The 15982-nt window shown below is 35.2% G+C and overlaps 1 protein-coding gene across 1 annotated transcript; it reads left to right on the top strand.

Annotated features, from left to right (window-relative positions):
* The first annotated feature begins 6614 nt into the window (after nucleotides 1-6614).
* Nucleotides 6615-14794, top strand: LOC133524179 (UDP-glycosyltransferase UGT5-like). The gene is made up of 5 exons (XM_061860048.1): nucleotides 6615-6714; nucleotides 6789-7023; nucleotides 9858-10456; nucleotides 11182-11404; nucleotides 12728-14794. The coding sequence occupies exons 1-5, from the start codon at nucleotides 6712-6714 to the stop codon at nucleotides 13225-13227; spliced, it is 1560 nt and encodes a 519-aa protein (XP_061716032.1). The 5' UTR covers nucleotides 6615-6711; the 3' UTR covers nucleotides 13228-14794.
* Nucleotides 14795-15982: the final 1188 nt, after the last annotated feature.

The following is a 15982-nucleotide window of genomic DNA, read 5'->3' as shown; positions in this document are numbered from 1 at the left end:
AGCAAAATAAAAGGAAAAAGATTGACGCAAGTATGATAGGTATTGTTACCTTTGTTATTATTATAATGGTGTTAGTGGGCCTTTTGAGTGCCACATCGACCAGCATTGATCTATTGAAGCGGCCCCTTAAAGTTCATTACAAATACCCGTTGAATCTCGGAAATTCCATATTTGGGCCTCCCGGTCCTTTGTTAGCATCTAATAAAAAAAAGTATTATAGTAGTAGCTGTTTACTTTCCAGAACCCATTCACAAGATGATTTTGTTATGTCTGACCATACTTCGGAGGGCAAATATGAAGGTCATACTGAACAGCTTTTACTATAGGATTAACCTGGAAATCGCAAAAATGAACTATTCCATAGAAAAACCAAACAGCTAAATATCTTTTTCACGATTTCGGGGAAAGCATAATGAGGTTCGATCAGATAACATATATTATCCCTCAGAGTAAGGCAATAATAAAGTCACCTCATATGTATATTCAAATAGGAAAATAATATATTAAATGTATAAGTTAAATGTATAAGCCCATAGATTAATGAAGCAACACCTACCGAGTGGGTACATGAGTTAGGCGCGAGTTAGCGGAGCCCCATCTCAAAGTTGCGGTAACTGAGAAACCAAGATCTAAGCGGTGAATTTGGACACTTCTCACTTGGAGATCACACTTAAGTTAAGCTGAAGCCTAACTTGGGAATGAAATTACATTGAAACGTTTTGTGATTATTTTACCTGGCTTTGGTGGAGCAAAAAGTAATTTTAGTAGTCTATGTTATATATATATTTGTGTATTTGTATTACACCTGTTGGAAAACATAAATAAATAATAATATTATTATTTTATAATATGACAGTAGCGTAGAAACTCGAAACCAGTTGTAATTTTTACACCCGCTCGGGAACGCCTACAATTGGGGCGAGGTTGAGTGGTTGTTTGGTCGTTTGTGTATTTGTGCACATTAATGATTGTTTCCATTTAGTTCTCAAGAGGCCTGGCAGATTTAGTTGCAGTTTTCTGTAAGATAACGTGGTACACCAGCGATGGTATCGATAGTTTAGATATGCCGTTTTGATTTTTTTGACTGTATTTAACGGGTGAATCCGCCTTGCGCTTTACAAACGAAGAAGTTTTCGGTACACATCATACACACAGAAAATCATAGTTGGTTATCATTTTTAACTTACTACTATTCTGTAAGTAGATACAAAATGGCCTCACATATTCAATATTGAAGTTAACCCGTTAAACAAAGTCAACATAACATATGGTATATTAAAAAAACAACTGTTATACATTAAAAGTTACCAAGCTCTTCATTGGCGTCAGATCGGGAGGCGAATTTTGATTGTAATATTTGATTTATTGACATTTCTTCAACCAGACACGCCATTTATTTTTTGACCTTGACAGTTCATATCCATAACAAATCCAAAATAAAGTCATAACCTGTTACTACAATCAGAGTAGGTATTATATCCTATATATCCTCCAGTTAGGCCTCCTGATAACTGCTACTATTTTATGTTTGGAATTTTTAGCGCCTGAGGCATTGTTAACGGCACGTAATTGATCGACGTGAGAGAACGCGTTGACCATATTTTTCCGTTAGGTCCAAGTTGCAGAACTCGTTCGTTTTATCGGCAGTCATTTAAAAATATTCAGACTACGAAAGCTAACATTCTGAAAGCTATTAAAAAACGTAGCCGATTTAATTCCGAAAAGTCATAAATAAGTAACAAAAAACTTGAAATGGCTCAAAATTCAAGTTCAAACTATTTTTTAATGTCACTGATGGTTATTATTCGAGCGTTTCAAAGTCAAAGTCAAAGTCAAAATATTCTTTATTCAAATAGGCCTAGCAACAAGCACTTTTAAATCGTCAAATTTTACAAATATCATCTTAATCTAAATATCAGAGCAATTTATTGATGCAGTTATTATTGTTCTAAAAAAACATTGAACTATTATAGATATGGTAAACTTAATAATAAGAATTTCACAAAAGGATCGTCAAACATCAAAATTGTATAAAAATACTAGTCTAGAAACTTTCTAGAATAAAATCTAAATGTCAATAAATACGGTATATATATACATTGAATTATCAATTTCATCATTATTTATATAACAATAAATAATTCATTCTTTACAATCACACTTAATCCCACGGTGTTTCATCATTCATGTAGTCTTGTGTGCTATAATAAGCTTTAGAGATAAGCTTACGTTTTACATAATTTTTAAATTTCTTTATAAAAATGCGAATTTAATTAATATTGTATTTTTTCATATATTTTGTTTTATTTCTAGTCAAAATCACGAGCTCTTTCGATCCTAGTGGGATAAAAAATGTCCCAGAGTTTTCTTCTTTCTCCATGTAGGTACTTTGTATGGCGGTAAATATAAAATTGATGAAAATTGCTCGCGATCCTGACTAGAAATAACACAAAAGTGGAAAAAAAGTCCACATTAACATGACAAAAAAAAGAAACGCCCACCTTTGATAGATGGTTTAACTTTCTCAAGTCCTTAAACTTGTACTTAAACCTTACGCCAGCGATTGATAATAAACATAGATGACGAACTTGCTCTGCAAAATGACCCCACACACATTGTGCCAAAATATGGGATTACTTTTCACGTATAGGTTAGCTAGGATCATATTATTTTGATTTCTCTTGATCACATCAGGCTTTATATGGGGATGATGTTATGCATTTTAAACAACCATTGATATTAAGAAACATTCATTTTTAATTTGTTCAGGGTGTTGTTTTAATAATTTAAATTTGTGGTAGTAAATACGAATCGCCGTTGTAGGTGGAGGTTTTTTATGTGTACTTTCTTACTAAGTCCCGGTATCTCGCTGCTATTTATAACTTTTCGTTAAGTTCGCGGACGGCTGGACCGATTTGGCTAATTTTGGTATTGGAATATTTCTAGGTCCAGAGACGGTTTCAAAGGTGCAAAAATATGGAAAAAATGCAAGGAAAATAGTAAAAACGATAATGATAGGTATTTACCCATACAAAATGTTCCTATGACGACGTGTTCAATACGAATTTCTGCATGTTTGCTCTGATCAAGATGAAAATCGATATCTGAGGATTGTAGAGGACCTTTGTAATGAATATGAGGTCAAAAATGAAACAAACGCCCCGCCATCTTAGATTTCTGCGTTTTGGTTCTGATCGAGATGAAAACGATATCTAAGGATCCGAGCGACCCTTCATTATGATTCTGAGGTCAAATTTGGCAAAAACGCCCGACATCTTAAATTTCTCCTTGTTTGCTTTTGTATGATGAATAATGATCATGATAAGAGCAAAAACCGGCTAAGTGCGAGTCGGACTAGCGCAGGAAAGGTTCCGTACCATTATCTATAAAAACGGTCACCCATCCAAGTACTGACCCCGCCCGGCGTTGCTTAACTTCGGTGATTGGATGAGAACCTCGAGATTGGAAAGAAATATTTATTTTATTCTGTTTTTAGTATTTGTTATTATAGCGGCAACAGAAATACATAATCTGTAGAAATTTTTCACTGGCTAACTATCACGGTTCATGAGATACAGCCCGGTGACAGACGGACGGACGGACGGACAGCGAAGTCTCAGTAATAGGGTCCCGTTTGACCCTTTGGGTACGGAACCCTAAAAATGGAGATATTCAAGATGTCGGGCGTTTCATTCAAGATGGAGGGCGCTATTACCAAATATGACTTCAGAATCATAATGAAGGGCCGCTGAACCTCAGATCACCTTGATCAGATGAAAAATTCTAAAATTCAACCCGCGGCTTTTTTTTTTTTTGATCTCAAATTCATAATAAAATGCTTCTTGGATCCTCAGATATCGGTTTTTATCTTGATCAGAGCAAAATCTAAAATCCGAAATGCCAGCTGTATTTATTCAATTTTGAACTATCAAATTTACATTAATTTACATCTGACATATTTCTGTGCCACCTAACTAAACGTCGCAGGTGCCGTATAAGATGAACGACACAATGTAATAATTGGTTCGAAGTTAATTGCCTTTAAACACGTGCGATAAACGAACAAATAATAAGCCTTTAAAATAAAATAATAAATTATCATACAAAATATTGCATTTCAAACTAGTCTATATTGTATGAAACCGTCTACCTAGAGTTGGTTTCCATTGACATGTATGTTCAAGTGACAACGCTACAGCCAATCACATTCCGCCTCATTTTATAATAGACCAATCGTAGTTCGGGTGGTTTAAATTGACTAATCATGGTCAAATGAAGTTTCGTCGAAGAAAACAAGACCTGAACTTTGACGAGTTGCAATTGGTCCGTTATTAGTATTGCGTGTTTTAATAGTGGGGCCACTTTTACGCTGATATTTTGTTTGACGTTAGTCTTCTATGTTTTTTTCGTTCGCTGCCGCTGAATATATATTACTACATATCGATAGGTACAGGACGCACATTAAACCTGTGGATCGAGAGTCAAATCGCTAAGCGCTGTAGCTATTAATCTACAAGATGTGGGTAGTTTTCTCATTCATAGTCAGATGAACTTCTTCAAACGCATACCTACTAATTGTACCCTTAGAGCGCACGGAGCGTAATCGTGAACGTATTGTAAAAACTTTATGAGTACGAGACGCGTAGAGTTCTGTAGCCCTAGTGTAAATTTATTCGATAGCGAAACGTGACGTACGCGTTTGCGTTAAGTCTCATTTTGTATGGGATGTAGAAACAGCGCGCCAAGCGGGACATTTTGGAAACTTAAACTGGGCACAAAACGTCGCGTAAGTGTAATCGTTTTATAAGTAAAATCTCATTACTCATTCGTTGAAATCATGGCGTCACTGGATGGCGTAGCAGATGTCTTCGGGGGATGTATCAACGATCTTACTTTCTCGTCAGATGAAGAAGATTTTTTATTGTTTGATTATGTCAGAAGTCTTGTTTTTTTATGCCTGTATTACGCTACAACTGTATGACGACAAAAATCTCATACCCTACGCTACGACTACGCTTCTCGTTCTACGCACGTATTACGATACGCTTACGCGTCTCTTACGCTTACGCTTCGTGTGCTGAGGGCCTAAGATGTCGAAGTTGGGTGTGTTTTAACTTTTTTTTTTAAATCTTTGAGAGGTACATGATATAAAACTCCCATGCCTTCGTCAAATAAAATACTTGCTTGGATAATTGCTCAGTTTCGTTTTAAATCTTATGTGTTATCTTAATGCTACTTAACGCACCATACGTACAGAGGTACTATGTTCTAATTTTAAAATACCAATTACTTAGTCAAATTAGAAAGCTTGCTTGAAAAATACTGTTTTGTTTTAAATCTTGTGTCATTTTAATGCGTATAGGTACCCAAAATAATTAATAAAAAAAGCGTATTAAGAGGATAGAAAAGCTGAGCCCCGTCTCAGATTTGAGAAGTTTAGGTGGAGGCGGCTCCTGCCGACGGGCCCTGCATCGACGAAAATAACAGGATCTTTGAAACGTGGTAGTGGCTAGCCCCGGAAACAGATGTGATTTTCGGATATATGTATCTTGACTATATGATAAAGGGTTTGATGCTAGTCGAAACACAAATGATTATAGTTTTTCTCGATACAAACCAATTTGTTTGTAATATTCATACCAATTTGTTGTATAGCCAAGGTACATTCCATCATATTCGGACTTAGCGTCACTTTTATGGGAAACCATTGTGCATTTTATCGAGGTATCAACTCTTCTATAACTAATAATTCTCGCGACATAACATCTACCGACAAGTACGAGCGCAATGCATGCATGGCTGATATCATTTAGATATCATCTCAAGATGATCTTTTGCCTATTGTTCGCTAAAACCGCGCGTGCCACTACCTGCAAAAAAGGGTCGTATAATTCTAACTGGCGTCTGAGCGCGGGCTAGTCCAACGCTCAAAAAATCAGTTTAGGTGTGCTCTCCGATAACGCGCCTTTGTTGCACATATCGAGGACACACGTTAGACCGGTTCGGTAGCGTTCGACTCGTCGGCACTCAGTAACCATAGCGGGACCACACAAGAAATCGCAAATAAATTTTCCATTTGTTCATTTTGAATCTTATTGCAATTACCATTGGAGTTGTAATTTAATAACCGGTTAAAGTGATCGAGCCTTTTTTTGCAGGTAGTGGCACGCGCGGTTTTAGTTAACAATAGACAAAGGATAAGCCGCTCGGGGCCAGCTACAAATCTAACGACTATACCATACATACCTATTTATTTTGCTACAGTGTGGAGTTTTGTCCACTGCTGCAGCAGGGGGCAGTTCCACCTATCCAACAACGCTATCATGATAGATATTATCAGTGTTTAAATAATCAAACAATCATGCTTGATCGCTAAAACTTACCGGATTAATAAATCATTCATTCATAGTAACGAGATATGATGTAATACATTATGAGCCCAATTCAAATTTATCAACATTGTGACATCAAGATGATATCTAAATGATATCACCCATGCATGCATTGCGCTCGTACTTGTCGGTAGATGTTATGTCGCGAGCGAGACGCACGGGTCACTGACATCATTTAGACATCATTTTGATATCACTTTGTAAGTCTTGACTGGGTCTCAATGGCTCTGTTGAACTTGCCCGATCTTCGAACTCAGTCAAAGTCAGCGCGTCACCCGTTAGACTCCTTCCGCTAGTTCAATTTAATTTGTAAATAATAATGGTTCGTGTTTTTTAAAGCATCGTCATTTTTGTTATTAACTGCAATCGATATAAAATATTTTGTTATCATTTCAGGATAGTTCCGTTTTTTTGTTTATTCTCGCAAGCGCGGTCTGCTGTCAGTGCGCTAATATTTTGTATGTGATACCTTTTACCTCAAAATCACATTATATCTTGCTGAGGCCGATTGGTTTGGAATTAGCCCGGAGGGGTCACAATGTGACAGTGTTTACAGCCTTCAAGGAAACTGACCACGCACCGACCTATCACCAAGTAATGGCTGATGATAAAAAGATTTGGGATGTATCAGGTACTTCTAATCATAATACTACGCCAATTTACGTACGTAATTACAATTTTATATCCTTTTTTCATCCTATAGAAAACTGAATAAAACATAATATTATGTGGGTAAGTCATAGTTGCTAACTGACCCAAAGCAAAATTGAATAAGAATTAACTTGTTTAATGCTGGGATATAAGTTTTTTTGATTAGGGGGAGGGAAGTCAAGATGACAAATGTCAAAATAAAAGAAAAAACTATCGGAATCGGGGTGAATGCCTACACAGAAATTTTAAACATTTAATTTTACGTTTACATTAAAGGTACTTTTAGCGCTTTTATTATTTATAAAGATTGAACCGAAGATTATAATTAGTAATTCAAAACAAATCTTAGTTAAGTATTACCATGTTGGAAATAGCTATTAGTGTATTTTGCATAAGACGTGTTGTTGCGTCTATTAGTATTACTTTTTGTATAAGATGTTGTATAAGACAAAGAAATAATTCATCTAACTTTTTTTGCCGAAATATGTGTATTTATGTACTCCTAGGTCCTTGCGTTAGCCGGCACAAAAAATACTTTGATTTATTACTTAGCTCTATTTGATGTTATGATTGTGAGCTAGGAATTGTGATTACGTTAAAGAGACTTTAAGTGGATGAGGTATTATGTTATTAACTTATTAGTGTAGAATAGATGAATCATGAAAATAAATAGGCAGTTCAAGTTGCTTGCAAAATACTGTATGATTTCATATTATTCTAATATCGCCGATGAATCCTCTCCTCGGTGGGTAGAATATGAATTTCTGGACCAAAAATGTCATTTTTAACAGCTGACAAGAGTTTCAGAACATGAAAAGTAAAATCAGAATAGAACTCTTGGTCCTGACAATTTATCTGCTGATTCTAAAGGCAAAAGTGCACATCGGATGCGTGTGTGTAGATATAAACTTGCGCGTTCTAATATACAGATCAAGACGGCACACTGCTTGCGTGACGTGTGCGTGTACGGATTTAACAACTTAGCGCACGTAGATGGAAGCTCATTACTTATTTGAGCTGTATTCGGGTATGGAGCTATAAAAATTCTTCTCCCATAAATAAAAGCTACTATACAGACTGAGACAGACGGAGTTGTTATATGTGATTGTTAAAATTATACAGTTTTATTTTGAATTTGGGTTTAATTATGAACGGAAATTCATTTATTTTAATTTTCTAACTCTTCAGTTTGGATTAAAACTATTTGGATTAAAATAAGAACCAGTATCGATTAAAATATGTATATTTTAATCACAGAAAAGCTTGCACGGAAACATGTTTTCAATGAGTTTGTAAATATGGCATAACAAATGAGTATACGGTTAAATACTTTTATGGTACTTACATCTTGGAAGGTCACATGCTTATAATTATAATATGTTTGTATTATCTTAGCTGTGTGTGATTTCGCTAGCGTGGACCCTCGTCCAGGAGAAATCAGGAGGGCAGGACTAGGATCAGGATCGTCAGAAGGAGGATTTTGAGCAAATGTTGGATCTCATATGATTCCATTTGGACATTAGTAGTAGACAGTTAACCCGGGTATGTCCTTAAACTACGTCCACAAGAGAGGTATGGGCATTGTGAATGTCATCTCGCTCTGTGTGGTAGGGCACAGCACAGCGGATGTCATTCCAGATCTAGAGCAGAGCCCAACTGGGGAAGTACCTCCACCTTACAGAAAATCGCAGCCAAATAACACTAGACCCTACTCATAGTGTTGTGTTCATGCCGGTGAGTAAGGTTGCCAGAGCTCAACGAGGGTGGGAGGGGGTTAGGGTCGGCAACGCGCATGTAACTCCCCTGGAGTTGCAGGCGTACATAGGCTACGGATACTGCTTACCATCAGGCAGGCCGTATGCTTGTTTGCCACCGACGTAGTATAAAAAGAAATAATTAAATCTTGACTTATTTGACATTTTGCTTCACTCATTTTCATCTTGTAGTTATAGGTATTAGTGCGGGTGAGATGCAGGGCAAGTGATGTCAAAATGAGATCAATTTGTAATCTTCAAATAAGTTCAAGACGAGATCTAAGATAAGACCTAAGCGTATTATATTATTTATATTATAATAGAGTAGTCCATTACACAATTTCATTAGATTCCTTATATATATATTAGTTTATGCATTTCCCCGCACAAAAAATACCAAAAACACTAAAATATACCTAAGTATATACTGTTTGTTGATGTACGAGAATGTTCAAACGGTTTGGTAAACGTCAGCGTGTGAGATGTTGTTATAGTTGGACCAAGCTAAACCCTCACATAAAAAGGACGGTTGAAGAGGCGTCATTATATAAAAAACAAATTATTTTCGTTATAATGATAGACGGCCCGATTCGAAGAATGATTAAGACACGTTTAAGATCTTTAAAAGATCGATAACTAAACGACATGGTTACAGCGGAAGATCAGCGCTGGAAGTCGTTAGCATTACGCTGGGCCTGACCATTTCTTGGCACTCCTTTCTACGTTTTTATTTTTATTTTCAGGGTTCCGTACCCAAAGGGTAAAACGGGACCCTATTACTATGACTCCGCTGTCCGTCCGTCTGTCCGTCTGTCATCCGGCTGTATCTCATGAACCGTGATAGCTATAGACAGTTGAAATTTTCACAGATGATGTATTTATGTTGCCGCTATAATAACAAATACTAAAAAGTACGGAACCCTCGGTGGGCGAGTCCGACTCGCACTTGTCTGTTTTTTTTTGATAAGTAATTTTATTTTCTGTCTCTGTGCTTAGAACTAAATATTTTCTATTTCTATTCCTAAGTTATATAACTAATGTATTTTGTATTATATTTCAGAGGGTGGACGACCTAACGTCTTTACGATGGTGGACATATCCGAAGAAGCATTTTATGAAAAAATTCTCTGGGGTGGAGGCTTAGCTTCCACTGAGGTAGCACTAAGCTCGAAACAAATCCAAGATTTTCTAAAGCGAGATCATAAATTTGACTTGGTAATAAGTGAAATGTTTTTCCAAGAAGCTACTTATGTTTTAGCGCATAAGTACAACGCGCCATTGGCTCTAGTAACCACATTTGGTAACTGCATGAGAAACAATATTATCATGAGGAATCCTCTACAGTTAGCAACTGTAATAAATGAATTCGTAGCTATTAAAGAACCGCATAGTTTTCTCGGGAGATTGAGGAACTTTTACTTTGCCGCCTATGAGTACTTTTGGTATAAAGTCTGGTACATACAGAAGCAGGAAGCATTGGCTAAGAAGTACATAAAGAATTTGCCTGAACCTGTTCCAAGTCTAGAAGAACTGCAGAAGAACGCATCGCTATTTCTAATGAACAGTCATTTCAGTTTTGATACTCCTGCGGCGTATTTACCTAATTTAGTTGAAATTGGAGGAATACATCTGACTCATAAATTCGATCCTCTCCCACAGGTAGCGTATAATTTAAAACTATTGTTTTATAAGTGTTTGTGAAGCTAGGTACCATTCCTCAGTCCACTACTGGAGCGGCGTTCAAGAGGCTTAATAATGCATGTCTCCTAACCTTTCAATTACTTTAGAGTCTAAACTCGCTCAAGAGGATCTAGGTAGGTATGTCATAAAAATCTGTTGTTAGTTTGCGGCTCGCGGCCCATGTTTAACGTACAATTTTCTAGCTTACCCCAGTAATCATAAATTGGACCACGTATTTAAAACATCGTGTTGGTGTTTGTGTTTAGAAAATGTTTAGAAATTAAAATGTATACGGCCATATATAAATCATTTAAGCCAGTAAGATTGTCTCAATTGGGAATAGAATACGACGTCTTACGGCCCATGTCTAATATTAGACGTAATGTGTCAAATCATAACAGTCATGGCATGACAAAATAATGGATGGGTTCAAAAGTCACTGTTATCGTGACGACGGCTATTATGTACTCATTTGTTGGTCATATTTCATATTCCTGTCTTGTGAGAGAAGCTGATATTTTTACATTTACTAACAAATGATGACTAGCTATTAAATGCTGTATAGTATATGGGCAATGTGTTTAAAAAAACCGTCTATACGACAGCGTATAGGCGTTTGGACATGTAAGTCGCGTCTGATATGTTTTAGGAAATATTTGTTTATTTTAGTTAAATCATAAATTAATTTATTCCACGTTTTGTAGGACTTGGCCGAAATTTTGAATAATTCAACACAAGGAGTGATTTATATGAGCTTCGGTTCCAACGTTCATAGTTCAGAACTTCCACTCGACAAGAAAAATGCCTTCCTTAACGTGTTTAGGCGCCTAAAGTATACTGTATTGTGGAAATGGGAAGAAGAAAGTTTAGAGGACCAACCTGACAATCTGATTATAAGAAAATGGCTGCCGCAAAAGGAGATTTTAGGTAAGCCAATTGTACTTATAAATATTGCTAAGGACATTAACATTGGAGAAAAGAAAAACACAGTTCTAGCCTCGTCTTCTTGAACGATAATTGTTTCTTTATCTACTAAAACGTAGATAACGAATTTAATAAATACCTAAATACAATTCCTATTAAGGATAATTCACACTAGGATGGCCCGGGTCCGGGCCGAGGCAACCGACGCACTTTATTTTCTAAGACAGGTGACCGGTGATCACGTGATGTTTTTTAAAGAAAACGAGGTGTCGGATGCCTTGGGCCGGACCCGGGTCATTCTAACGTGAGTCATCCTTTATTCAAACATTTATTTACCCCCTTATTCATAAACGTCTACTAAAATTTACAAGCCGCTAATAATCGTTTGTCCCTTTCCATCATACCAATACGTCGGAAAGGGACAAACGATAATTAGCGGCTTGTTAACTTTAGTAGACGTTTATGAATAAGGGTGTTAGACCATACTTATTTACAAACTAAGAAAAATATGACATTATACCGTTAGATGCATAACTGTTCACAATTTAATTTCTATAAAATGCTAGAATTATTTGTAAAATATTTTTATAAATTTATAATTCTTTACTGTTTTATTTTCTTTTTACTATTAATAAAGTGGTCTCATTATTTTTATTCTTAGATTATTATTCCTTATTTATTCCGATTCTTAGTTATTATTATTTTTGTTATTGTGTTGTATCGATCTTTTTGTGAATGCATTTTATTTTGACATGTAAAATATAATGTACATTTCCAATAAGAAATAAATGAATCTAATCTAATCTAAGTCTATAGTTACGAAAGTAGTCTCTCATGCGACCATAAACGAATTATATTAGTTACGGTACTATAATTCCTAATAATGTTTATGGTCAAAACTTTATAGGTATGCATTTTTATTATACATTTGATTACAGATGTGATCGACTAATTTTATTATCACAAAATCTCGAATAACACCTGAAGTGTACACCTGTCCGATTTAAGACACCTATTTATCACAATACAGTTCTAATAATATGGTCTAAAGTACCAACCACCAACCAACCACCAACCAACACAGGCCAAAATAATTTGTCATATACGTTTTGAAGAACGGTCTTGCCGCGTAATTGAATTTAATTGGTTCAATTTTTGTTGGCAAGAGTCCAGTCAAATCAAGATAAATGAAACTACAATTACGTCTATATTTTCAATTTATTTTTGAGTCTTAAGAATTGTAACCCGGTGCTGGATTTCGAATTTTCCATAAATTCATTTGTTTTAATTTTAAAATCGAATTAATAAATATATAATTGTTTGCAGCTCACCCGAACGTCAAAGTTTTTATATCCCACGGCGGTCTAATCGGAACACAAGAGGCAGTATTCCATGGGGTCCCAATCATCGGAGTCCCCATATACGCAGACCAATACAACAATCTTCTGCAGGCTCAGGAAGCTGGCATAGGCAAGATTCTACAATACCATGATATCAATGAAGAAAACTTGGAATCTGCTTTACGCACTGTTTGTGAAAGTGACTTGTACAAAATCAAGGCCAAGGAGTTGTCAGTTAGGTTCCAAGATAGACCTTTTACAGCGTTGCAAACTGCCATGTATTGGATTGAGTATGTAATCAGAAATAAAGGTGCCGATTTCATGAAGAATCCAGCACGTAATCTAAGCTGGATTGAATATCATATGCTCGACGTATTTGCTTTTCTTGTGGCAATTACTGTAGCATTTGTTTTTGTTATTGTAAAACTCATCAAGTATTTTATTATAAAAGAAACTGTTGTCACTAAAAAATCAAAACGCAGTTAATGTTTCTTGTATGCCACGTTATACATGACATACATATAAATATTTTTATATACATATAAATTTTGTTGATTTTTTTTTCATTTATTTGTTGTAAAGTCATGTACATAGTAAATCAAGATGTTATACAATAAAATACAAGTCAGACCATGACACCCTAAGAGCACACAGCATTAACTTAAAACTAAACAAAACAAGTCTTCTCATTTAATAAAACCGGCCAAGAGCATGTCGGGCCACGCTCAGTGTAGGGTTCCGTAGTTACTCTTCCGTCACAATAAACTAAACTGGAGCTTAAAGTATAGTAAATTGTTAACCAAGGGATGAAACGGTACCTTTCACCCGAGTTAAACAAATAGGCAAATTTGCATAATCAGTACCTAATTAAAGTAAGTCTTTTTACTATGAAGGGAAAACTTTTTGCGATAACTCAAAAACAGCTAAACTGATCATGTCCGCTATAGTTTTCATTTATTGTCTTTCTTAAGCTCTACTTCCACGATTTTTTTCATATTTTTTGGACCTATGGTTCAAAAGTTAGAGGGGGGGGACACAATTTTTTTTTCTTTCGGAGCGATTATATCCGAATATATTCACTTTATCAAAAAATGTTTCTTGAGAACCCCTATTAGTTTTGAAAGACCTTTCCAACGTTACCCCACACTCTAGGGTTGAAGCGAAAAAAAAAATTCACCCCCATTTACGTGTACCCTAAAAAAAATATTTTTTTAGATTTTATTGTACGACTTTGTCGGTTTTATTGATTTATATATCCAGGCCAAATTTCAGCTTTCTAGCACTAACGACCACGGAGCAAAGCCTCGGACAGACAGACAGACAGACAGACAGACAGACAGACAGACAGACAGACAGACAGACAGACGGACATGGCGAAACTATAAGTTGACTACGGAACCCTAAAAATGACAATTAATAATATTACAAAAAAAAAACTTTATAAACTATCGTCATTAAGAAAATCCTTAACCGAATAATAGCATTTATATATTAATAATTTTTCTAATTTATTTTTAAACACTGTGTTTCAGTTTCTAGCTTAATATTATTGGGAATTTTATTTGTTATTAAAATACATTTATATTGGGGACTATTTTTACACATCTCTAGGTTAGTCCTTGGTAATAGTAGTTTATTTATATACTGCGTTCTCGTGTTTTCCTTGTCTTGTTTGAATGTGAATAAATATGATATGTTTTACAAGGAATAAATAATAATAAGTGAAATAATCTTGTTTTGCGTAATTTTTATAGATAGATAGATAGATAAAATCTTTATTCAACCACAACTTACATGCTTTGTGACACAAACAAATAACAAGAGAAAAAGAAAATTGACAAGAGACAAAGAAAAAGTAACATACAATTTTACACTAATATCAATAACAATGTATTACGTGTCTTATTTTTAGATTAATAGAGATATTAGTAGAGGGTCATGTGTTGTGGTAAAGAATAGGCGCTGACTCAGCATAAATGCTGCGGAGACCACAGAGCTGATCTTCCGTCAGAACCTTAAAACCTACACTAGTAAACGATGTTTGGCAACGAAACTTTATGTTCTTTTATTCTTTGAAATGTATTTGATAACATTCACTTGACTGTATTCTAACAAATAAATGATTTGATTGATTGATTAAAGTTCGATAAAGACAAACAATAAAGTAACACGCTTCGTTTAAAACATTACAATTTTTATTTAATCGTTAGTGAGTATTATTAAAATAGAAAATAAATTTTACATGAACAAACCAAACCTACAAAAGCGATTCTCTTTACAGCAACTGTAAGATAATTCGATTCCTTAAAACAAAATACGTCTATTTTGTCCCAATTGATTTTCATAACAACTTGACTTAATCATAGATAATAGTAATATACATTTACAATATCAAATATGTATATCAAAACCTCACTACTTAAACTCAACACAACTTTCACAGCTACATTGAAATTTCGGCCACAAAAGCCCTTAAACCAAAGCCCTGTCGGCGTCAGAACTGCGTCCACTGGATATAATTAGGTAAACATAGGAACAAAACGTTGACGTTTGCACAGCACAGGGCCACCTTTGTCCAAGTGCTGGCTGCATCAGAACTTATGAATTCGAAATGTGTAGGCCTTGAAAGTGCGCACCCTTTGCAGACTATGTACCTACCTACATTGTTTATAATGCGTGTTTGCCTTGTGATGTCTGGCTGATATTTTAGTACGAAGTTCTAGGTAAGTTACATGAGATACATAGGTACATATATTATAGAAACATATGATTTATGCTTGACATGTTCAAACTGAAAAATGTACAAGTATTTTTTATATCGGGATTTAGGAGGAAATTAATTTGAACGGAAATCAAAACGCATATTTTTTACACAATATTTTATGATTCAGTTTTTATTTTTTACATCAGGTTAGGTCTATTCAAATAAAAATAAACAGATACAGAAACATAAAATGCTAAGAAATACTTGTTAGTTGCCTCCTGCATTTTACAATTTGTCTATCGATCGTTGGTTTTATTTTTTTCTAAAAGCAAAATGCCTGGGCATTAAACCTACCCCTTACAGAAAGTTTCTTAATGACTTAAATGACAAATACATGTTTCTGCTTATCTATTAATACTCCAGGAATAATTTCTAAAGCCCGTGCTTAAACAAACCTCGCCTAACTTTGCAAATAATACAGACCTTCTGTTCAAGTAATAAATGGAAAGATTAAAATAACACTAGCTAAAATTTCTG

Source organism: Cydia pomonella, chromosome 13, assembly GCF_033807575.1.
Source record: "Cydia pomonella isolate Wapato2018A chromosome 13, ilCydPomo1, whole genome shotgun sequence".
Lineage (NCBI taxonomy): Eukaryota > Metazoa > Arthropoda > Insecta > Lepidoptera > Tortricidae > Cydia > Cydia pomonella.
Note: the sequence above shows the minus strand (reverse complement) of the source record. Positions and strands in the feature narration are given on the sequence as shown.

What these genes read in the sequence shown, in the direction of transcription:
- LOC133524179 (XM_061860048.1), top strand. An exon ending in AATTCGATCCTCTCCCACAG is followed by an intron (nt 10,457 to 11,181) that starts GTAGCGTATAAT and finishes CACGTTTTGTAG; the next exon opens with GACTTGGCCGAAATTTTGAA. An exon ending in GCCGCAAAAGGAGATTTTAG is followed by an intron (nt 11,405 to 12,727) that starts GTAAGCCAATTG and finishes AATTGTTTGCAG; the next exon opens with CTCACCCGAACGTCAAAGTT.